The 24,221-nt window shown below is 49.1% G+C and overlaps 1 protein-coding gene across 1 annotated transcript in view; it reads left to right on the top strand.

The window, feature by feature from the left end:
- GALNT18 (polypeptide N-acetylgalactosaminyltransferase 18) overlaps nucleotides 1-24,221 on the top strand; it is a 353,171-nt gene that overhangs the window by 168,643 nt on the left and 160,307 nt on the right. The window contains exons 2-3 of the mRNA XM_027563283.1: nucleotides 407-599; nucleotides 13,700-13,866. Coding sequence (XP_027419084.1) covers nucleotides 407-599; nucleotides 13,700-13,866 — 360 coding nt within the window. The remainder of the gene's footprint in view (nucleotides 1-406; nucleotides 600-13,699; nucleotides 13,867-24,221) is intronic.

Genomic DNA, 24,221 nt, shown 5'->3' with positions numbered 1-24,221 from the left:
CCGGGTGTGGGACAGTTTAGGACTAACAGGGAACAGGGGTGTGCTCTGGGGAAAGAGAAGCAGAAACCCCATTCAAGGGCTGGGCCCAGTGCCTGATGAGAAGGCAGACTGGAAAAGGAGATTCTGACATAAAGCCATGGGGCATCAGGGTCACACCCACTGGCTTCCCTGTGGACTCTGCTGGGTGTATTTCCATATCCTTTGTGTTAGTGCTTGTTGGGTGGATGAATGGATATATGGAAGGATAAATGGGCTTGGGGGAGCATGATGATTCTATTCCCCCCACCCCCAAAGTTGGGGCTAAGATCATTTTATCCAAAGCAATGGTGAGGAAGGGTAAGGGGCTGTCATGGCATATGCAGGCATGTACTCTGACCCACTGTCTCCTTATCCCTTCTTTCTCCAGAAGCCCCCGCCAAACCTGAGGAGGCAGAGGCTGAGCCCTTCACAGACTCCTCTCTGTTTGCACACTGGGGCCAGGAGCTCAGCCCCGAAGGCCGGCGTGTGGCCCTGAAGCAGTTCCAGTACTACGGCTACAACGCCTACCTCAGTGACCGCCTACCCCTCGACCGGCCCCTGCCTGACCTCAGACCCAGTGGGTGAGCAGAGTCAGTGGCCGGGCCCTTGTTGACCTGCCGGTGGGGAGGTGGGGTCCCCATGGTGCTGGGGACAGAGCCAGGACTGGGTGTCTGGACTCCTGATCGCTTCCCAGCTTTAGCTTAGGGTCCTCCCTCCTCGGCCTGCATCGAGCAAGTCACTCTCCCTCTCCTCCAGACTCAGTTTCTCCATCTGCTAAGCAGGGAGAAGGCTTTCTTCCATTAGAAATAAGAAATTTTGAGGACTAATAACCGAATTTAATCCTTAAGGGCACAAGAGTCATCTGGCACTCCTGTTAATAAGTCATTTTAACCCAATTAGTTGCATTTTTATGAACAATTATTTTTTTCTGTAAATTAGTTTCTTAAAGTATATCCATCTTCCAAGGCTAACAAGTCATTACACCCGACAGAGAAGTCTGTCTTGACTTCTCTCTTTGTTACAAAAGATGTTCCTTTAAGGTTCAGTTAGAATTTTTATTACTCCTAATTATTAAAAATGTGGGCACGTACCACAGCTGAGAAAATCTCATTAACTTTTGTGAGCTCCCCCCTCCACACCTTCTCTTCCTTTCTACTTATTTTAAAAATTTTCTTAAAGCTGCAAACCACAGTTAGCTTGTGTCTGGAGTTTTCAAGAAAGATCTTGCTTCTGGGTTTGGAGTCTGTGTTCTTTGGGAAGGAGAGTTCAGTTCAGTTTCATAGACATTTATTGAACATCTGCTGTATGCCCTGTAGTGAGGTATGGTTTTTCTTAGCCCAAGTGAGCCTGGCTGTGCTCTAGGGATGAAAGACCATCTAAGGATCTACACAGGGAAAGAAGAGTATATGTTCATTTAAAGAATACTTGGGGGCTTCCCAGATGGCTCGGTGGGTAAAGAATCCACCTGCAATGCAGGAAACACAGGTTCAAACCCTGGGTCAGGAAGATCCCCTGGAGGAGGGCATGGCAACCCACCCCATTGCTCATGCCTGGAGAATCCCGTGGACAGAGGAACCTGGTGGGCTATAGTCTGTAGGGTTGCAAAGAGTCAGACATGACTGAAGCGACTTAGCACACACACACAGGACTCTGCAGAGGCCTCAGCCATGATCTTGGCCAGCACAGAAGCTATAGACTCAGGCACAACTCAATACACATTTTTCCCAAAATAAGGGGAAATGGTAGATTTTGCTGACTGTAGCGTGGCTGTAATGATGACTGGTGTTTGCATGAGCTTGACTGGTTGAGGTGTGCTTCCCATGTGGACCACACCAACCTGCATGAAGGTGGGCAGGCAGTTGGCATAGTCCCATTCAGAGTCGAAGCAGCTGAGGAACAGAAAGAGTAAGAACTCTGGCTGGCATCACACAGTTGAACAAGTGACTGAGCTGAGACTTGAACCAATGTATCCAGAAACCAAATCCAGGCCTTTGACCCGAGCCCACAGCTGGGCTGCCTTGACTGTGCAGGAGGCATGCTGAGAGCTGACTGACACCCTTCCACCCTTCACTGAGAGAGGCGCCGTGCACACCAGTCCTTCCTGCTTCCATGGGAGAGAAGCAGGAGTTGCTGGGTGGAGAGACCGCATGGCCTTTCTCTGAAGTGCAGGGCTCCCTGGAAAGCCTGCTCTGAAGGGAGTGCATGCAGAAAAGGCAGCCCAGCCTGGACTTCCCGAGTTTGCTAAGAAGGTGGTGGCAGGTGCGTGGGCCGGGGCTGGAGGGGGATGTCTCTGGAGGACTCCAGGTGAGCTGAATTCTGTGGTTTCCTCCTGAGCCACTGGAGAGAAGCAGTAATCATAATGGAAAGACCTTTCCTCTGCACAGAACTTTACAGTTTATCGAGCTTCCACACCTCCCCTGTGGGCAAGGCGACTTCTGTCAACCCCTTTTTATAGCCAGTAAAACAGAATCTCTGATAAAAGGCAGAGCTGAGCCTGCCTGCTCTCAGCAGGGGCTCCTGCGGAGGCTCTAAGGACGGTGGTGTCTCTTTGCACATGGACTTGGAAGGCTCTGTCTAGCTCTACTTCAGCTGCTGTGCCAGACACACACCCAGGATTAGAGAGCCGATGGTGGACCGCTCGAAACAAGCACATGCTTGGGTAAAACAGTGCCTCTCTTTGTCTGTTAATTTCCATGAAAACATCGCTGCCTTGTAACAAGGTCATTGCTTGCTTATCCCGTTTAACTCATTTTAGAAATATCTTTTCAATATCTTTACTGTCATCCTATTTCAAATTACACTGCCAAACGTTTATATGGCATGAGCCATGTTTTCAGGGAAGCATTTCACACTTTATTTACATTAACTCTTTGATGTCTCACAGTAACCTTCTGGAGCAGGTAGAAGACACACGCTTTACTCTTCTACTCATGACACTTTGACACCAGATGTGGGTTTTTTTCCCCAATATCAACCAATTCTGTGACACCAGCTGTGTGTCCCTACAATTCAATTAGCTTTAGATGCTACCTACCAGAGTTAGTGTCAGATCCCATAAGTTAAAGGCTCAGTCCCACAAGACTGGCCCCACTTTAGGTACCAGTCACAAGTCCCAGTTGTCATCTGTACTTGTCACTGCCCAGCTGTAATTTGGGATTCAACTGCTCCTTGCTGCTGGTGGTGGTTTAGTCACTAAATCATGTTTGACTCTTTTGCTACTCCATGAACTGTAGCCCAGGTCCAGAGGCTCCTCTGTCCATGGAATTCTCCAGGCAGGAATACTGGAGTGGGTAGCCATTCCCTTTCTGACCCAAGGATTGAACCTGGGTCTCCAGCACTGCAGGCAGATTCTTTACCGTCTGAGCCACCAGGGTACAAGGGGCTGGTAAAGGGGACTGGACTATCTTCTGCAGCCCCTAGTGGTAGCAACTGGGGCAGAAGCACGCACGCCTGTCCCCAAAGGAGTCGTGGGTCTTCAGCTGGGGAGACTCTGGAAAGAAGAACATTGAAGTGGAAAGAGTCAGGACGGGATTACAGCAGGGAAAGAATAAAGCCTGGAGCCAGGGTTCTGGATCCTCCTGGGAGCAGGTTAGGGTCCATCCAAGGTGGCTATGGGTGTTTGCGGTGTTACCACTATGAGTATGGCCACCAGATCTGTGTGTACAGATTGGAGGGTCACAGGGTCTTCATGCTGCAGCCGCTAGACAAACCTCGGAGATCTCTGAACTTTGGGGTTCAGGAGGACTGTCTTCATGAGCATCATGTATGGTAGGCAGGTAACAGCCTCCCAAGGGTGTCCACATCCTGGTCTCTGGAACCTTTAAACATGGTGTATGCAAAGGAGAATCAAGGTTGCAGATGGAATTGAGGTGGCTAATCAGTTGGCTTTAGAATAAGGAGATCATCCTGAATTATCTGGACGAGCCCAGAGTAATCCCAGAGCATTTAAATGTGGAAGAGAAAGCCAGAGCGATGGCAATGTGAGAAGGACTCAGCCAGACACTGCTGGCTTTGAAGATGGAAAAGAGCTGTAAATGGGGGAAACCTGTAGATACTGAAAAAGCAAGGACAGTGTCTAACAGGTTATCACCTGGAACTTCCAGAAAGGAATGCGGTTCTGCTGACACTTTGACTTCAGCCCAGTGAGACCTCTGTCAGACTTCTGGCCTCCAGAATGGAAGATAACTAATGTGTGTTGTTTGAAGGCACCAAGATGCAGGACTTTCTTACAGTGGCAGTGTTAGGACACTATCCAGTGGGCACAAGATCCTCAGAAGGCTAAAAGTGCCCTGCCCTTGGTTTAATGTTCTGCCTTTGCTGTGTTAAAATTCTTAGTAAGTTTTCGACAAAGGCCACCATGTTTTCCTTTTGCACTGAGCCCCACAGGTTATGTATCTGGTCCTGGTGGGGAAGCAGGGCAGTTTCAGGTGAGAAGCTGGGACATGATCACTGGATTATCTAGGGGTTGCTTCCCCAGGGCCAAGGATTTACCCCAAGAGCCACTGTCTGCTCACCAGTCCTTCCTGTGTGGCAGGCACTGTGCAGACAGATTAATGTCCGCCTTCTCCTTTAACTTTTATCCTCATGTCTCTATGGGGTAGTTATTATTGTTCACATTTTATTTAGGAGAATGCTGAATATTTCCTAGGTTAAGAAACTTGATCAAGTTCCTGGTGTTTTTACGTAAGTCTGTGTCTCTAGGATGCTATACAGCCCCCTCGCCCCACCCTTCCTAGGGGGGCTTTTCTAGTTTGGAATCTTGGCTCTGTGGAGATGACCCAGAGGTCTTTGGAAGATGAGGCTTCCATGACGGTTGCCTCAGAACAAAGGGGTAAAATCAACACCCCAAATAATGATTCTGCTGCTGCATCAAAAATGCTAACTGCACAGACACAGGAGGAAATACTTCTTAACTGGGGCAATCTGGGAAAGTACTTGTGGTTCCTGGTTAATTAAACATATTATGAACCAGTAGTATCACATGATTGTTCTTAAATATAATGTAATCTTGAGCAATATTAATGTCTTAAAATGGGGAGGTGAATAGTTTTGTTCTATTCTGCTACTCAGATCAAAGCTACAGAATTGGATTTTATGGGATATAGAGAAAGTGAGGTATGTTTAGAGAACAACTCAAGAGGAAAAACTGGGTAACATGACAGACAGATGAAGTTTCTGCTGGATTATAGAATAATATGTAAAACCCGATTGCCTGGATTCCAAGGCCAGGTCTCTCGCTTCTAAACTGGTTGACCTCCAGCAAGTTAACTAGCGTTTCTATGCCTTGGTTTTCCTGTCTGTAAATTGGAGATGGTAATACACAGATTGAACATGTAATATATGTAGACACCTTAGAACATTGCCTAACATCACAGTAACTGCTATTTAACTTTTTGTTACTCTGGGTCCCTGGGCTTCCCTGCTGGCTCAATGGTAAAGAATCTGCCTGCCAGTGCAGGAGATGCAAGACACCTGGGTTTGATCCCTGGGTTGGGAAGATCCCTTGGAGGAGGAAATGACAGCCTATTCCAGTATTCTTGTCTGAAAAACTCCCTGGACGGAGGAGCCTGGCAGGCTACAGTCAAAGGGGTCATAAAGAGTCAGACACGACTGAGCAACTGAACACATCTGGGTCTCTGATTTGTAAAATGGATGGCCTGGGGGCACGGTCATGACTTTATGTACTAGAAGGACCACTAAGCAGGCAAGGAGTGACACAGGCCAGGCCTTCCACGCTGGCACTAGATGAGAGGAGGGCCAGGCGGGCATTGCAAGACAGATCAGAGTGGTTTCTCCCCAGCCCCAGAGTTCTGAGCATCAGAGGCTGGAGCCAGGCTCTGCTGGAAAGCAAAGATGCCCTATCCTCCTCCTTCCCACCTGCAGTGCCTGCCTTCCCCACCTCCCCCACGTTCCTCAGCTCTGCTTGCCACAGGCCTGGTCTGCTCATCCACAAACCCCCCACACGGAGACGCTCATTCCCTCCCTTGTCTGACTTCTCCACTAGCGCTGGATGCTGTCTGTGTAGTCCCAGCAATCCCATTTTCCCTGGATTTCTAATAAGTTTTAGGAGCAAATGATTGCCCTGCTTCCTGTTGGCTATTTACAGTTTAATTGATTCATTTCCCTCCTTCTTCTACTTATAGTCTATGTTTGATATAGCAGATCCTTGCTCCAAATCAGTAGAGTCCCCTGAAAGGATGTTAGTAGAACTGTTTCTGAGTGAAAGCTGGACACTTTGATGATCACCTCTACTTAGAATTTTACCTGTTGTCATTCTGGTGTCAGACACTCTTCTGAGATGAGGCTGGCCCATTTCCCTTGCCTTGTAGATGATTAAAACTTCTGTCCACTATCTCTTCCACATCTGAGCCAGACATGCATCCTACCAGGACCCTGAAGCCCCTGGCTACACTAAATATCCCATTGCCTCCATGACCCCTCTGGCTTATTGGATGATCTGGGCTTGTGGTTGTGGTTGGGCAGGGAGTAAATGTCCAACTCCAGGATTCCATTCTGTTAGACTGTGGTGGAAGTCCCACCCGCGGGCTTTTCCTGGGCCTGCATTCATTCTACTGTTCACTGCTTGAACGTTTGTTCAGTTGTTCATTCAGCCAGATCCTGGGTGCTTCCTGAGTTTGTTCTCTGTGCTGGGTGCTGCGTGAGGCACGGGGGTGGGGGTGGGGGGCTGGTGAGCAAAGCAGATGTGGTCTTGATCTCATGCAGCTTATAGTCTAGTGGAAATACTGACATCTGTTAAATAATCACATAAAAGCTAAGTGGCGATAGCATATACATGGCATGAAAGAAAAACAAAGGAGCCTGTGAGAGTCTAACAGGGATCACACCCCAGGCCAGGAAGCACACTGTGTCTTTCTTCGCTGGTTTATACGTATGCTGTCAGGGAGGAAGGAGCTGAGCTTACTCAGGTGACAGCAGGTGGCTGGGATTCTTTGTACGCCAGTGTCTACACACAGTTGCATAATCACACCATCGGAAACCACACACCCAGGCTCTGGAGGAGCGCAGAGAACCCGGCTTCAAACAAAGAGTGTGTTTGGGGATTGCTATCTCTATGGGCTCAATGAAACAGGAAGGCAATCTAGGCTTCACATGACCAGTAGAGCTTTATTGTAATAGTCCACATCATCCTCCTAGATGCGCTGTGTCTACCCTGTCTTTCATCAGAGTTGACCTGGAGTGACTTCCATTTCATCCCTCCCTCCACCAGGTCTCTGGGTTGTCATAACACCGATGTCTGGCCAGACAAATCTCTAGATGGTCATAGAAGGAAGGTGCAGACCCTGGTTTAATGGGACCTTTGAGCACTGACTTTGGAGGCAAATGAGCCCAGGTGGAAGCCCTGGAAAATAACTTGCTGTCTCAGTCCAACTGCCCTCATCTATAAAATGGGGATAAAATGTTTACTCTATAGGACTTTTCCTATAGGAAAGAATAAAAATCAGAGGGGGGGAAAGGTAAAAATATACGTACATCTCTTAGTATGATTTGTCATGAGTCATTAGCACTCAGTAGGTGGAAATTATTAATGTTGTTACTTCAAGATATTCTGTATGGAGTCCCTGGGCAGTAGGGGTAGCAAGCACGGTGCAGTCTCTGAGCTCCAGAGGTTACAGAGATAGAGATGCCAGCCACCAGGAGTGGAAGTCTTGATTGCATGCATGCCCAGTGAGAACCCCCACACTGCTCTCATCCTTGGGTCTCATTAAGTCCAGCAGACTGAATGCTGGCAGGCTGGGAACCTGTCTAATCTGAAAAGTTCTGGAAGAAGCCAGAAGTGTAACCAAGTGAAGTCAGAGGAGGATCAAACAAGTCCTGTGGGTGCAGGTGGGAGGGTGGAGGCCAGGGTGAGGACACAGATGGCCGTGAAGGGATAAGAAGACACTGCTGATCCCAGGGTGCCATCCTTAGGAGGTCAACAGTACAGCTGAACCATCGTGTGCTGACTGCAGTATAGGGGAGACCCTCGACGCTATCTAGGAGAAAGGAGGGGCTGGGGACACTCAGGGAAGTGGGTATTCAGGGGCGTGTTATCTTCTCTCTGCTTGGTCTAGGTGGGTCCCTCCTGCACTCCCAGAACCCAGGCATAGTTAGACCCAGTTCCCCATACACACTGGCCAGCAGCCCCCAGCTCACATTCTACTTTGATCTTCACACTGGAAGGGGTCAATCAGCCTCCACGAGTCATGCTTCGATGCACTGGGAGCTCATAGATTTGCCTGAGTCACAGGAAGAATCCATCCCTCCACTGTGGAGGGGTCTGGCTGCTGCCCTGGCTGATACCCAGTTCCCAGGTGCCTGACTTGGCCTCTCTTAGTCTGGTACTGCCTCTCTGCCTCTCGCAGGTAATGGCATCACTAAAGCTCTTGACATAAACTTGCCTCATGAACAGCTCAAAACCATCCTGGGGAGCTCTGGTGGGAGGCTCCTGTCCCCATACCACCTCTGTGTGCAGGGATCGATGCAGTCAGCTTTATCAGGACCATCAATCCCAGCTTATTAGACAGCCACAGTTCTCCCTGCTCAGAAATGCCTTGTTTTTATCTTTAGTGGAAAATGGCTTAACTTTGAACAAGAATAAAAGTACAAAGGGAACTTTTATGGCTTAATTTTACAGGAGAATGTGCCTCTTCTCAAAATGATTAAGGCACCAGTCTGGTACAGTCAGGCTTTCTCAAGGCATGTAAATAGGGAAGGGTCGGTTATAGCCACCCTGGTGGCTCCTCTGACTCTCACGTACCCTGGCCCTTCTCTGGAGAGGTGAGCAGAGACGGGGGTAGACAGAAGCAGACACCAGAGCGGGTGGGGACGGCAGGCTCTGGGAACAGAGGCTGTACTGGCCAGACTCCAGTAGACATAGGGGCTGGGGGAGATCATTGGCATGTGAATACAAGAGGCATAGCCCTCAGGTAGAGGCTGGGGCTGGTTGTTGGGTAAAGTGGCCAGATTTCGGACCAGAAGCACTGGGCTTGATCTGAACAACCCTCTTCCATAGCAGCTCTTGGACGTGTGTTCCTTTGGCAGGACTTGGGATGCCCTGCTGTAGGCAGGCTCCTGTCCTCAGTTCAGTGTCTGGCAGTAATGATGGTGGGTGGGACCGGCAGGTATGAGGACATCTCGTCTGACATGCTGGTCTTCCTCCCTCTTTTTGCCTCTCCCCTCAGCCTTGTAAGTTCTGCTTCAATGTTGAGATGAAAATAGGAACCGGAACTATGTGTATCCATTATATGTGTGTTGGGTGCTTTGAAACAGTAGCCTCAGTTTATTCAGCAGATGCTGGCTGAATGAATGCTTGCTGATGGCCAGAACAGTGCCAGGCAGAGCATGTGCAGTCGTGAACAAGATCCTTGCCATCAAGAAGCTGTGGTCTAGTCATAGGATGGCCAACCATCCTGGTGTGCTTGGGATTCTCAGTGTTGAAACTGGGAGAGTCCTGGGCAGACTTGGATGAGTTGGTCACACTGCCTAGTCACTACTACAGTGGTGATTGGATATATGTGTCCTGTGGCATTTGGTGATGGCCAGGTGCTGGCTAGGAGGAAGAGGAAGTTTGCAAACTATTTCTTTAGTGAGAAGTTTTCCATTCATCACATATGAGAGAGAAGATCCTGAACTATATGGAGAAGACACCTAAGTGATCATTTCTCCTGCCTCCCTCTGTCCCTGCCTCCACGTGAAAAGATATAGAGAGCAGGAGAGTGGCTTGCCCAGGATCACACAGCAATTTGGGGCACAGCTGGGTCAGTGCCTGGGTGGCTTTATCCATCCCTTCTCCCCCACAATGCTCTCTCCCTATAAACTAGCCCACCTCATCTTTCTTATCCTGCCCACTCTTCACCTCTCTACTCACAGAAACCCAGGTTAAGGTTAGATGCTGTGCAGTCTGGAGAAAAAGCACCGAGGCTGATCCTGGGAAGGCCTTGAGTGACTCTCCAGAGAGAAGGGAGGGAGGGAGGATTTAAGGAGCTCGATACATTTGGCCAGGGGAGATCGCTTAATTATAGTGCAGAAGAACTGAGAGCTGCTGGAGATGGAATGTGAGCAACTGGGGCCAAAATCCCAGGGAAGGAGAGCAGGAGAAGGAAGGACCTGCTGGTGAGAGAAGACCTGACTCTCCTTCTAGGGAGGAGGTTTATACAAAAAGGAGTGAGCTGGGATCAGTGGCATGCATGTGAAGTTCAGGCCTTATGCAGACATACCTTGTCTTACTGCATTTCACGTTACAGTGCTTCACAGATACTAAATTTTCTACAAGTTGAAGTGTTGTGTTATCATGTGATGGTTAGCATTTTGTAGCCATAAAGCATTTTTAAATTAAGTCATGTACATTGTTTTTTTCAGACAATGCTATCACCCACAATATACTATCATGTAATAGAAACATAACTTTAAATACACTGAGAAACCAGAATATTCATATAACTCACTACATTGCAGTATTTGCCTTATTGCAGTGGACTCAAACCTGCAATATCTCTGAGGTATCCATGGATAAAATAAATAAACGTGTTGGTTTAATTCTGAAAACCTACTATATGCCAGACTCTGGTTTAAGGTTGGGAGCTAACACAGTAGCAAAATAAAGTCCCTGCTCTGAGGGAAGGTCATTATAGTGGGAGGAGACAGAAATGAACACACACAAATGTGATGTACTCTCCTAGGTGTTATGTTCAAAAGGGTTGTCATATAACAGCTGAGTTTGAAAGAGTCTTGCATGTAAAAATAGTGATCAGTAGAGTTTAGCTTGAAAAACGAATATAACATTCCTGCTCTGCTTAGAGAAAGGTCACCAGGAGATGGATACCAGACACGGCAGCTCAACCCATCAGGATGGCCATGGCCATTACTGGGAGAAATTCAACTTGGAGTGGTTATGTGGAGCTTTAAAAAAGAAAAGAGAGGGGTGGAAGGCAGTTAATCCTTAACTCTGAAAAACACTTGGGAAACACCTGAAGCTTTAGATACGGAGGCTCTGAGAACTCAGAGGAAACCCCTGGAGGTGTAGGAACAGACTAGAGTCAGTCTCATGGCTGGTGGGGCAGACAGTTAGCTTGTACTGATATAGTGACCTTATTAGGAGCTCTTCATTACACTTTCAAAAAAGAAAAATAAAGGTCATGTGCTAGTAGTCTGACCATATAAAGTGTTTTCTTTAACTGCAATTAGCAAGTAGGTTGTGTGTTAACACTTCTATCATTTTCCATTCCTAAGGAAAGGTCAACTGCTGGTCTTGGTAACCATAAGTAAGCACTAGCCAGAATTATCTGACTGTTAACCACCACCTTTTAATTGCTGTTATAACAGTACTATTCACAACAACAACACTTTTTTGAAAGGGTCTGATGAGCTTAACGGAGAAGGCAATGGCACCCCACTCCGGTACTCTTGCCTGGAAAATCCCATGGATGGAGGAGCCTGGAAGGCTGCAGTTCATGGGGTCGCTGAGGGTCGGACACGACTGAGCGACTTCGCTTTCACTTTTCACTTTCATTGTTGGAGAAGGAAATGGCAACCCACTCCAGTGTTCTTGCCTGGAGAATCCCAGAGATGGGGGAGCCTGGTAGGCTGCCGTCTATGGGGTCGCACAGAGTTGGACACGACTGAAGTGACTTAGCAGCAGCAGATGAGCTTAAGGAGACATCCCAGCCTTTCTCCTTCATTCAGCCTTTCTCCCTCATCCTCCTCATCTCTTCCTCCCTTCACTGCAGTTACCTGAGCTGGCTCCCTCCATCACCTCCTCTCTAGTCGCAACTCTGTCCCCTCGACCCCGAGGGCCTTTGCACCTGTGGTGTGCCAGGTGATTTCTGACCCAGCCTCTCCCCTCATAGAGCCCTTCCCTGACCGCTCCTAGAACAGCTGCCAGGGCACCACACTGTCCTCTAACACCACATTACTGTTCATTTCGGCTTTTGTATGAAATTGTATCATTTGTTTGCTCCCATGTTTGCCTGTTTCCCACTTCAGAGCACAAGTTCCATGAGGACAGGCACTTTGTCCTTGTTTTAACCCTGAATGCAATACCCACCTCATGGAAAAAAACTCAATAGATTCCATCAAATGCAAGAATGAACGAATTCTACACCCATCTGTTACCCTGATGGCTTTACTCACATCCTAAGTATGAAGCAGATTTGGATAAAACCTTGGTTCTTTCCCTTCCCCCATTCATTTTTTTCATGAGAGAAAAAAGAGCTGGAAATAGAATGAGAGAAGTTTCTGTAAACTTCTGGTAACCATAGAGATAGTGATTTTAGTTTATTAATCTCCTGCTCTTAAGCAGGCTGGGGCCCCACTGTGATTTCTGCAAAATTGCTCAGCGCTGGTTATCCTGCAGCCTTCCTCATTAAGGAAGAGCAGGCCCATCCCTATCCTGCAGCACTTTAATTACAACGAGCAGAAGCCCTGTGCTATTATGCTCATTATTGCATTATTATGCTCACCTGACTGTACCTCCCACTTTGGAGCAGTGCGACACCGTCACCAGCCCTGAACCCCTGGAACCTTTGGTGGCCGATAGTGGGAGCAGGCAGCCTCCACTCTGAGCTGAGGACCGAGGTCAGGGCCACAGTTGCTGCTCTCCCCTTTCATTCAGCTGTCCTGAAGATGGGAGCTCAGTGCCCTCTGGAACAGTATCTAGTGTCAGCCAGAGAAGGGCACCAGCAGTGGTTTCCCATCTACAAAGTCAATGCTTACAGGAGAAAGAATTGACATGCCCTTGGGAGCAATGACATTCCTTATTGTCTGGCCTCGTGATGGGGTCTAATTTTAGGGTCTCACGTTCCTCTTCCCATGGAGAGTGGCATGCAGACTTTTGTGATTTTGCCTCACGTCCTTTGGATAAGAGACCTCCAAATGGACCTCCAAATGGGTTTCAATGGAGCTAGGGAGGAAATGGGACAATTAGGGGCAGTCTCTCACCTGACCACTTCTCCTTGAAGGGAGAGCCTTGGTGTAGAACTAAGAAGACCAGAGTTGAGGTTTCATCTTGGCAGCTGACACATGGTGGGGACCTAGCCTCTCTGAGCCTTAGCATCTTTATCTGTGAAATGAGGTCCGAATTGTCTTTCTATTCCTCTATCATGGTGAGACTCTGCCTCTGGTTTCCACCTGTTTCTGGAGGCTCGATCCATAAGATGAAAGAGCCATAAGAGAGGCTCTAGGCAGCATTCCTTCTGGAGTGAGGCAGAGTGGATTCTGGCAGGAGTCTCTGGAAGGAGACATGTTTTTCTCCTGAAGCAGGTCATCTAAGGTCTGGCCTCATTTAAGCATTGGCTGTCATTTTGGAAAAACTAAGATTTTCTTTTGGTTGCATTTCCCATCCTATTGGATTTAGAAATACAGTGTCATTCTTCCAGTAAGCATTTGGTGACAGCCTGCTGGGTTCCAGGCCCTGTACCAGGGTCTAGTGATACAACTGTTCATCTGGGAGAGTTGTTGACAAATTCAGACTCTGTAGTGGGGCATACGGGTTTCAGTGGTTGAGGGTCTGTCTGCTGTGCACTTTGTGATTATCTTAAGTATATCAAAGAGAAGACCCCAGGGGAGAATCTGGACTCCTGAGCTTTCCAGCAAAGCTGGAGCCAAGACATGGGCGGGCCGGCACCTGGGGCGACCCCCGCTGAGTCAGTGACCTATCTAAGAGCCTGGCTGCTCTTCTTTCCAGGTGCCGCAACCTCTCGTTCCCCGACAGCCTCCCAGAGGTGAGCATCGTGTTCATCTTTGTCAATGAAGCACTCTCCGTGCTGCTGCGCTCCATCCACTCGGCCATCGAGCGCACACCTCCACACCTGCTCAAGGAGATCATCCTGGTGGATGACAACAGCAGTAACGGTGAGTGCCCAGCTCGCTGCCCTGTGCGGGCGTCTCAGCCTCCGTGCTTCTACAGGCTCTCCATGGCTCTTCCTTCTCTGGGATGTTGGCTCCTAGAGGAGAGGTTCATGAAGTTCATGAAGGTTCAGTCCATAGTTGCACTCTCTTCACGTTCCGGAGGGGCCTGGTCCCCAAGCTTTTCCTCGATGGCTGTCAACTCTCTCCTTCAACATCCTAGTGCAATGTGATGAGATAAATAGCCATGACCTCCACCCCCTCCATATACGCAGTGAGCCTTTCCGGTGACTCCTTTCTGTGAAGCATCATTCCATTTTGCTCTGTGCCTTGGCCTTTGCCCAGAAGATTTTTCATTGACGTTGTCCTAGGTGGTGGTGACGGTGGAAGTGTTGATGGTGCTGGTGGTGGTCATAGTGGTGTTGATGCTGAGGATGGTAGAAGATATGAACTGCAATGACAGCAACAGAGCTGTTGAAAGTCTAGCTTTTTTTCTGCATCCCCTGCTCCACATTCCATCTGACCTGAGCAAAGCCCCAGGCGACCTGCAATCCCTTGTTGAAGCCCTCACAGCACTTCTCCCTTTCTCCAGCTACTACCAGGTGCCTCTTTCCCTTGGTACATATTCCATAACTTCTGATTCTTCCCATATATACCATCTCCATAATATTTTCCGAACTTAGAGACCATGCACTGAGACAGTTTGAGAACCAGCTCTCCTGATAGGAGCTGTAATATGAATGTGCTATAGATAATACAACCTGGTCACAGGAGCACAGCATTGGGCTTGTTATCTTTAGCATTTTCTCTGATGTCAGGTAGTAAATTTCCCAGTGAATCCATTGCTGTAATGAGAAGTTCAGATGAGCAATTTGTATTTTGTTATCAATTAAAGCTGAAACCTATCAGATAATTGAAATATTTTTAATCTCTATAAGCAAATTTTCTATTTCATTTTATATCATGCAGTAAGAAGTGTAGTGTAGAAAGAAGGGACTTCTAGAGCTTTCTGAAGGGTAGTGCTTATGCATCATGTGACTCTCATTGTTCCGTGGATGTGAAGGAAGGAAAAGGCACCTCGGATGGCAGCAGGTAGGCAGAGGAGGCTTAAAGGTGATGGCCTTGTGAGGGAGACCTCGAGTAGGGAGACCTACCTATGCAGCTACCTGCCTGGCTCCACAGAGTGGATGCTGAGAAAGCTCCCACTCCCCAGTGGCTAACACTGCAATTTTGTGACTAGCCTGCCCGTAAACCCTATCTTGCTCCAGCAAGGCCATCTGTCCTCTTGGCCTCTTACATTGTCAGGAGGCAAGGGATGGAAGAGCCATCCTTCCAAGGGTGATGGTATCCCCCAAGCAAGAGGCATCCCCAGGCTCCATCCCACCCTGCTGCTGCTGCTGCTGCTAAGTTGCTTCAGTCGTGTCCGACTCTGTGCGACCCCATAGACAGCAGCCCACCAGGCTCCCCCATCCCTGGGATTCTCCAGGCAAGAACACTGGAGTGGGCTGCCATTTCCTTCTCCAATGCATGAAAGTGAAAAGTGAAAGTGAAGTCACGCAGTCATGTCCGACTCTTCATGACCCCATGGACTGCAGCCTACCAGGCTCCTCCATCCATGGGATTTTCCAGGCAAGAGTACTGGAGTGGGGTGCCATTGCCTTCTCCATCCCACCCTACCTCCTCTCATCACAAAACAGAGAACAAAACATCAAGAAGAAGGAAATCTTGGGGTCTTTCATTTCATTCCCATGGTAAAAACTTTATCGTGACCTGAAGGATGCTGTTTTGTCATTAATTCTTGTGGGAAAGAGGGGGAAAACTGAGATTGAGAAATTTAGATAAGGAAAGTGAGCCACATATAGAAGGTTTCATATTTGAATTAACCATATTTTGGTAAGAGGAGTGATACAGTCAGGACTGGGCAATGAAGGGCTGTGGATGTGTTTTATATCATTGTTTGGGGGAAAGAGACATCTTGAAGAAGGGAACTAGATGCATCGTAATTGCAGCCATATAGCAAGAAATAAAGGGGCCTGGAGCTGTGTTGGGTGTGGGGCCTGAGGGCGAGATATGAGCCTGAGAGGTTTTATAAAGGAAGCATCTGTTGGATCTCTTGACTGAGAAAAGGCCAAAGGAGGGCTGGTAAATGATGAATCAGCATCAAACCAGGGTGACCTAGAGGACGGTGGTCATTCCCAGGATAGGGGGCAGGAGGAAGAGTGGGTGGGTTCTTCATCAGATCAGAGATGGGGGCCTTTTAAACCCAAAGCTCTGGGAAGTATTGAGTTGATGGCATAGTTAAGTACCTTGGTGATGATTACACAAGGCTAGACTTGACAAAATTCCACAGGACTACAAGCACACACCCAGATGACTGCACATATTCCTGAAAAGACCTGGAGAAGCTTTGTGATGTTGGTAATGTCAGTGTCCTCATTTTGATATCATACTATAGTTGTATAAGATGTTGGGGGAGGCTGGGTGAAAGGTTCATGGGACCTCCTTGTGTACTTCTGTGTACTTTCCTGTGAGTCTGTAATTACTTCAAAATACAAATCAAGCAAAAGCCTTCCCAGAAGATTCTAACCCAGTAAGTTTGTGATGGAATCTGACCATCTCTGCTTTTCAGAGCATCCTTGACGATTCTGTTACACAGCTCTGGTTGAGAATCTCTGGTTTAACAAATAGGATGCATGTGCTGAGTTCCAGTGCATGATGTGAAGGGAAAGAACTCTCAAGTCCGAAGTCATGGGTTCTAGGACCCTCTCCATTATGGGTGAGTGACCACAGAAACTTTCCTCAACCTCTCAGAGTCTCAGTTCCTTCCTCTGTAAACAGGGATGGTTATCCTCCCTTGCTTACCTCACCTGCCTGACATGGTCAAGGATCTCACTGTGAGCTGAGCAACCATCATCATTACCCCTCCCCAGCCCCCACCTCCATTCCCAGGAGACTGCATCACAGCTGGCCAACCGCACACTGGAGCCTGATAAGAAAGTATGGGGACACGAATGGGGAGTCTTGTACACACATTAATTACAGCCTTTGGTTGGGAGGAAAGGATGGAAAACTGAAGAGGAGAGAACAAAAGAAGTAGAAGTTTGAGAGGATGCCGAGGATAAGGTGTTTAGGAGTCAGGAGGAAGAGGGTTAGATGATAGAGACAGAGAGGGAATGGCCAAGTGAATCTGGAGGGCAAGCCAGACTCTGAGGACAAAGAGAATTTCAGGAGCAAGCCACCTCTTTGACTAAGCCCAAGGCATTCAAAGGGCTCCCCTTGTGGCTCAGCTGGTAAAGAATCCGCCTGCAATATGGGAGACCCGGGTTCGATCCCTGGGTTGGGAAGATCCCCTGGAGAAGGGAAAGGCTTACCAACTCCAATATTCTGGCCTAGAGAATTCCATGAGCTGTATAGTCCATGGGGTTGCAAAGAGTAGGACACGACTGAGTGACTTTCACTTTCACAGGCAAGTGGAAGGACACAGAGTCTAGGAAGTAGCCATTAGATCTGAGGGGTGCAGAGCATGGAAATCTTAGTGGGGAAGGGTGGGGGTGGGGCTGCAGAAGCCAGATGAAGAGTAGCTGGAAGGTAGATGCTTCCATCAGGGATGTTGACTGCGAAGGAGAATCAGGAGCCAAGGAGGAGCTGGAGCGATGTTTTCCACCGATTAACCATGGTCTGCGGTCATGACCCAGGATGACAGGCCTAGTCATACACATACACATGCACACACAATTGAAACGAAACTTTCAAGAGACAATAGTTAACTCCTATAATGTGCAAGGCGCTCTGATTCGCTCTACTGTAATTTGGCCTATGTTATTCATTTCTATTGTCTTCTATTGTAGTGTGCTGTGTTACGTTGTGTTCCTCTCTCTTTTTGAAAGGCAGATTGTTCTCGTGACTCTGACTACACATTGGAATTGCTTGGAGAGCTTTTAAGAAATCTAGGGGTGTCTTGCCTTAGCTCTAGCAATTTAATTGCTCTGGAGAGGGGACATATGAGGCCCTTTGGGGAGGGCGTGCCTGAGGCAAAGGTGAGGACAGCCTCTGAGAAGGGAGGAGAGGATGGGACCCAGAGCATAGAAACCAGGCTTGCCTCTGGGAAGAAAGAGCAGATGGGCGAATGGGAAGGGAGCTGGAGGCAATGAAGGGTTGGCCCCTGTGGGGAAAGGGCTGGAGATCTGACCAGTAATGGGTCTCCCTGAGACCAGCCTGCTCTGAGCTCTCAAGGAGGGGCAGCCGAGACATTGAGACTGTGGCTCTTGGAGGAAGGGAGCCACCTCTAGCCTTAGCCGAGGGCTGCCCTGAGGGCCCAGCCTGACGGAGAAGGTGGCTCTGGCCGTATCCTTGGAGGACTCCCTCTAGGGCATCAGCCCACTCAGCACCGGACTTTCATTGATTTGACATCAGGCCAACTCAGCTCAGCTAACATTCATAGGGTGCCCAGCCTGGGCCAAGGGCATGGAGGGAGTGATGGGTCAGATCCAGTCCCTGCCATCAAGGAATCCTGTAATTAAAAGCCAAGTGGGATGAGACATAACAGGACTTGGTTTCCGGTCTCAGTTCTGCCACTTGCCAGCCACGAGCCTTTCCTGTGGTTTTCTTTTGTGCCCTGTGTAGCCATCAGGCTTTGCCCCTCCCTGTCTGCTCGATGGTCACCGAGGACACTCGGTAATAAGGGTGAACGTGCCGCAAGCTGCAAAGAGAGCACTAAGGAAGAGTTAAAATGAGAGCACTAAAACAACAACGTTAATAGCTGCCGTGCGGCCCCCAGTTAGAGGCAACCCAGGCTTTTCTTTCTTCGCGAAATAAGTGTGCCCTGGTGAGAAGAGCCAGAATTCACATTAGGCCAGCTATTTAGTTCCAGTTCTTTCTAGCTTCTTCCCAGCTGTGTGTTCTTAACTTCTGTGAACCCTATTTTCCTTATCTATAAAATTGAGGTGTCTAATTCTTATCTCTGGGATTGTTTGGAGGCTTGAATGAGATAATGCATGATGGAAGCGATGCTGGTGTTTAAAACTCTAAGTGAAGCCTGAAGCCGGAGGACTGAGCTTCCAGAGACTGTCTACAAGGTGGTTGTCACAGGTTCTGTATGTGCTGGTGCCTCGTGTTCCCCAACTGCCCCCAGACCCCCAAGGGCACCTTTGCTTTGGGGTCAGCCTTGTGTTTTCACACACACAAAAACAGGGCAGTCGATCACTACTTTCTTCATCCACGCCACTCGAGACCTTTATCTTTGTCCCGGAAGTCAAGGACTGAAGTTTCTGTGGGTGGTCCTTGTGTAGGACTTGGAGTCCCTGTCCTTCGCCACCTTGGCCATTTCCTGCACAGGCTCCACTCTTTCAGGGGCTGGCACCTGTGTAGGGTGCCGTCAGTCCTCTAAAGTGGCCTCAGACGGAGAATTATACCAGGCACATTCTTGATTCAGGACATTTGCACTTGCTTCCGCTGGTGACGCTAATGGTAAAGAACCCATCTGCCAATACAGACATAGGTGAGCTTGATCCCTGGGTCAGGAAGATCCCCTGGAGGAGGGCATGGCAAGCCACTCCAGTATTCTTGCCTGGAGAATTCCATGGACAGAGGAGCCTGGTGGGCTACAGTCCATGGGGTCGCACAGAGTTGGACACACTGAAGCAACTTAGCATGCACACACTCCCCTGCCTTTTGGAATGCTCTTACCCTCTGATACTGTACCACTTGTTCCTTTACCCCTTCAAATGTTGCAAATGACACATTATTAAAATGGCAGCCTTAACCTCTGTCTCTCTTCATCCCTTCAGCGCTTCTTTTCTTCGACAGTATCTGTCACCTTCTGGTACACTGTACTCACTTAGTTACTCTCCCTTATTTATTTGTACATTTTCCCTCCACTAGTATGCATGTTCCATGAAGACAGGGACATTTGTTTTGTTCATTGCTGTGTCCCCAGCACCTACAATGGTGCTTGATTCTTGTAGGTGTTCAGTAAATACTGATTCAGTGAAAGAATGCATGTGGATTCTGTAGCCTGAGGCAAGGCTTGGAATCTGCACATCAATAAGCACCCCAGAGCATTCTGATGCAATGGGACCTTCTCCGGGAATCACAGTTCTAATTTCTGTCTCCCATCATCCTGAGTGCTGCAGCTGAGGAGCCTGGGACAGCAGGCACTTCAGAGCCTCCAGGGCTAGCCTGGCAGTAGGCACTGCTGGGTGGAGTATGTCTTCCTGGGGCGGGGCCCTTGGGACCCTTCTGCTGCATCCTAGGGAGATGGCAGGAATGGGGAAGGGGTGCAGCGCAGAAGGGGAGCTTCTTTTGCGGTTACACGGTCATGGCCTGACCTCAGGTCCTACGCATGGAGTCAGATGGCCAGCCTGAGCCTCCTCTCTTCCATGTTACCCAGCCCCTGCAGGCGTTCCTGACAGTGGCTGCCAGGCTGCCTGCCCTACCACTCTAAGGCAGTGTCTCAAAGCAATGGTTGGAACACAACTCAGAGCCTCCTGGTTTTAATTACTGTGCTTTGCAGTGAATCCCAGTGGGCCAATGTCTTTAGCTGGGACTGAGTGATTCAACCTTTATAGACCTTCAGAGGAAAGGAAGCACCAGGACTTGCAGCTGATAAAATCATCTCTGCCTTTGATTCTTGGCTTTCATTCACTTGATCGTTCACTTCATTCATTCGTCCCCTCAACAGGTTTTTAATGGCCACATACTTTGTGCCAAGTACTCTAACTCACAGCTAAACATTTACCTCCACATCACCCACCCCACACACATTGTGAACACTCTCATGAGACTCAGGTATTCAGCACGTGGCCCAGAACAGGTGCTTGATGAACATGAGCCCTTTCCGGCTCTCTCACCAGCTGCCCCAGAGTCACCCCATCCCACAATCCAGCTACCCCCACTGCTTTTGCTGTGCTCAGTTTCTCTGTTTCCTTTCTTAACTCATGTTTTCTTTTAATAAAGTTGAAAAATCAGGCAGTCTTCTTTCATGCTACTTGAAATTGCAAAATGAGTCTGAATTTTGTGACTAAAAGCACATCAAAGCCATGGTGATATCAAATATTCTTTTAAGCATCTCGTTCCCTGGAGATTTTGGTCAGCACGTGGTTGGCAGTGACTTGCCCAGCCCACACCAGCCTGATGCTTGTGCTCTTCTCTTGCCTTCCAACAAGAGAATGGCCAATTCCCAGCACCTCACATGCTTCAGCTGGGATTGAGCTGTCTCCTGGGCAGTGGATAGCCTTCGCCCAGGGATCCAGCCTTCACACTGGCCATGTTTGCTCAAAGCCTTCCACACCTTCTGGCAGGAGGAGGCTTAGAAGTATGCAGGCCTTGAGATACAGGCCAAACGGACTCTCCCCCTGGTTGCTCGGATGGTAAAGAGTCTGCCTGCAATGTAGGAGACCTGGGTTCGATTCCTGGGAAGATCTCCTGGAGAAGGAGATCCACTCCAGCATTCTTGCCTGGAAAATCTCATGAAAGGAGAAGCCTGGCGGGCTATAGTCCATGGGGTCACAAAGAGTCGGACATGATGACTGAGTGACTAATACTTTCCCCCACCACAGTGTCAGGAGGCAGGCAGGCTGACAGGCCAGCCCCAGCCGGCTCTCCGGAGGGAACCAGTGTCTACATCGGGCAGAGACTGGCCAGGGTCCCACAGTTTGTGAGTGGCAGAGGCCGGATGGGACCTCGGGTCTCCTGACTCCTGCCAAGGCTCGCTGCTCAACTCCACACTGTGTCCCTGCTTGGTCCAGTGGCCAGTCTTTCTGCTGTCTGCACTGTACATGGACATGTGGCCCACGGCCAGGCCCCTCAGGCTTGCTCACGGTGACTGTGGGACCTGCTTAGTCGTCTTCTGGGAATGACACTCATCCCTCCCCTCCAGCCCCTTTGCCAGCTCCAGGCTTCAGGGTCCACTCCCAGGCCACTGCTTCCAGGCAGTCTGGCATCACTCTGTGCTACTCCCCCTGCTGGCTGGATCAGGTTTGTGCCAGAGACTATTCTAAGAAACTTTTCATAAATTAATCAGCACTCTGTGGCAATGGTAAGGACCATGATTAATATCATTTTATATAAGAAGGAAATAGGCACAAAAGAGTTGAGGAACGTGTCCAGAGTCACACAGAGGTAGAGTTTGCACCTAGGCTGTCTGGCCTCAGAGCCTGCTGCACCCTGGACTATTAAACAAGGCTGCCTCTGGTGCACTGTGGGTTTCTGACTCGAATTTTACCCTCATTCTCTTACCTCCATACACTCCACAAAGAGAGATGTTTGGCAGCAGGGTGAGTGAAGGAGGAGGTGAAGAAGGCCCTGAAGAGAAGGTGTGGCCATCTCCTCAGCTGGAGCTCTGCCCTGGGCTCGGTAAGAAGGAGGGACATTGCGCAGAGGCTTCTAGGCTCAGAGTTGAGAGGTAACAGGTGGAATTGGCAGCCGTGCTTTAGGTCACCTTGTGAGAGGGAGTCAGCTTCATGTTTTCTTTGAAATAGAGGAAAGTTGATATGCTTGTGTGTGCACACATATATGTGCATGTGAACACATGTGGATGAGTGGGTACAAACCTGTGCATGTGCATTTATACATGTGATCATGTGTAAGTGCTGTGAGCAAGCACGTATGTACCTGGTGTCTTAGTCCGTCTGGGCTGCTGTAACAAAACACGGTGATCTGAGTGGCTTAAACAGTAGGGGTTTACTTCTCATGTTCTGGAGTCTGGGAAGTCCAAGATCAAGGTACTAGCAGATTCAGTGTCTGCTGAGAGCCTGCTTCCTGGCTCATAGACAGCTGCCTTCTCTCCGTGTCCTCACATGGCCCTCCTTGGTGCCTGGGTGTGGAGAGAGCTAAGCTCTGGTGTCTTCTCCTCTTCCTATAAGGGCACTAATCCCATTATGCGGGCTCCACCCCTGTGACCTCCTCTAAACCCAATTACTTTCTAAAGGGCCCACCTTCAGGTACCTTCACCTTGGGGGTTAGGACTTGAATATATGGTTCTGGGGACACATGCATTCAGTCCACAATGCTGGGCTTGTGTGTGCACATGTGAGCTGAGGTGTGCAAGTCCCCACCCACTGTGGTTTAGCCCCTTCCACCACTACCCAGGACATCTTCAGAATCCTGCTGAATGATAGGTTATCGTACAACTGTGAATCGTTGTTATTTTTAATTGTTGGTAAGAAAACCACAGTGTAGTGACAAAATAGAATCAGAGCTGCCAGCTTGCTTGCCACCAGCTGCTGGGTCCCCCTGCACTTCCCGGAAAGCCCCCATCATCCCTTGGCCCAGAGCCTGCCTAATCATTGTTTAATGTTTCAAAGATGCTGTCCTACACGAGAGATACTCATTCCAGGCTGTAAAAATACCAACAGCTTTGTGTGCAGCTGGAATAATTGCAAAAATTAAAAAAGCAGAGAAAAAGAATGGTCCAACAGTATTGTGCTTTATGGAGCTTAAAGAATCCCATATAGCTAATCTAATTACAGCCAAGGCTCAGGCAGCTTAAAGGTGTTTATACAACCAGGCATGTGGGCCGTCAGCCAGCTCAGCAGAAGGCTGCTTGTCACCACCCACCCCTGTGCCTTTGACCAGTGTGACTTCAGGGTCACGCCCACATACCCAGGAGCTGATACCCAGCAACCTCGAGATGGAGGCGTGGGTGCGTGCTAAGCCACTTCAGTCACGTCTCTTTGTGACGCTATAGACTGTAGCCCACCAGGCTCCTATGTCCATGGGATTCTCCAGGCAAGAGTACTGAAGTGGGTTGCTATGCCCTCCTCCAGGGGTCTTCCTGACCCAGGGATCGAACCCACATCTTCTGTGTCTCCTGAATTGGCAGGCAGATTCTTTACCACTAGTGCCACCTGGGAAATAGCTGGTCCTGAATCCTACAAGAGTCCTGGAGGCTCTCACTGTTGCTCCTTATGCCTGGGGCTGCCTCTCCCTGACAAAATTCATCCTTCATCACCAGCCTGAGAGTTACTCTTGGCTGTGGCCACAGATTCGTGTCTTCGCATGTCATCCGGCAGCACTCTCCTGAGGACACGGCTTACACGACTCGAGTTCCTGGCTGCTCTGAGCAGCACTGCCCACCCCTCCCTGCCTTCTCAGGCCCTGATCGTCAGACTGAGTCTGCTTTGGCCAGTGGCTGTGGGGGTAGAAGGGAGTCAGATAACTATCTCTGGCAGATTCCATCATGTTAGCATCTGGTCACACCCCACATGGTCCTGGGGTTGTGCCCTTCACCAGGGCACCCAGCTGAGAGTCATCAGTCCCCTGTAGGGATGCAGCCTTGTTCAAATACTCCCCGAGGGCCTGGATCCGCATCTCTTCCTGGCTAGCCCTCTTCCTTGAGAGATTGGACCCTGTTCCCTGTACCA

This window comes from Bos indicus x Bos taurus, chromosome 15 (genome assembly GCF_003369695.1).
Source record: "Bos indicus x Bos taurus breed Angus x Brahman F1 hybrid chromosome 15, Bos_hybrid_MaternalHap_v2.0, whole genome shotgun sequence".
Taxonomy (NCBI): Eukaryota; Metazoa; Chordata; class Mammalia; order Artiodactyla; family Bovidae; genus Bos; species Bos indicus x Bos taurus.
This window is presented reverse-complemented; position numbering and strand designations above follow the sequence as displayed.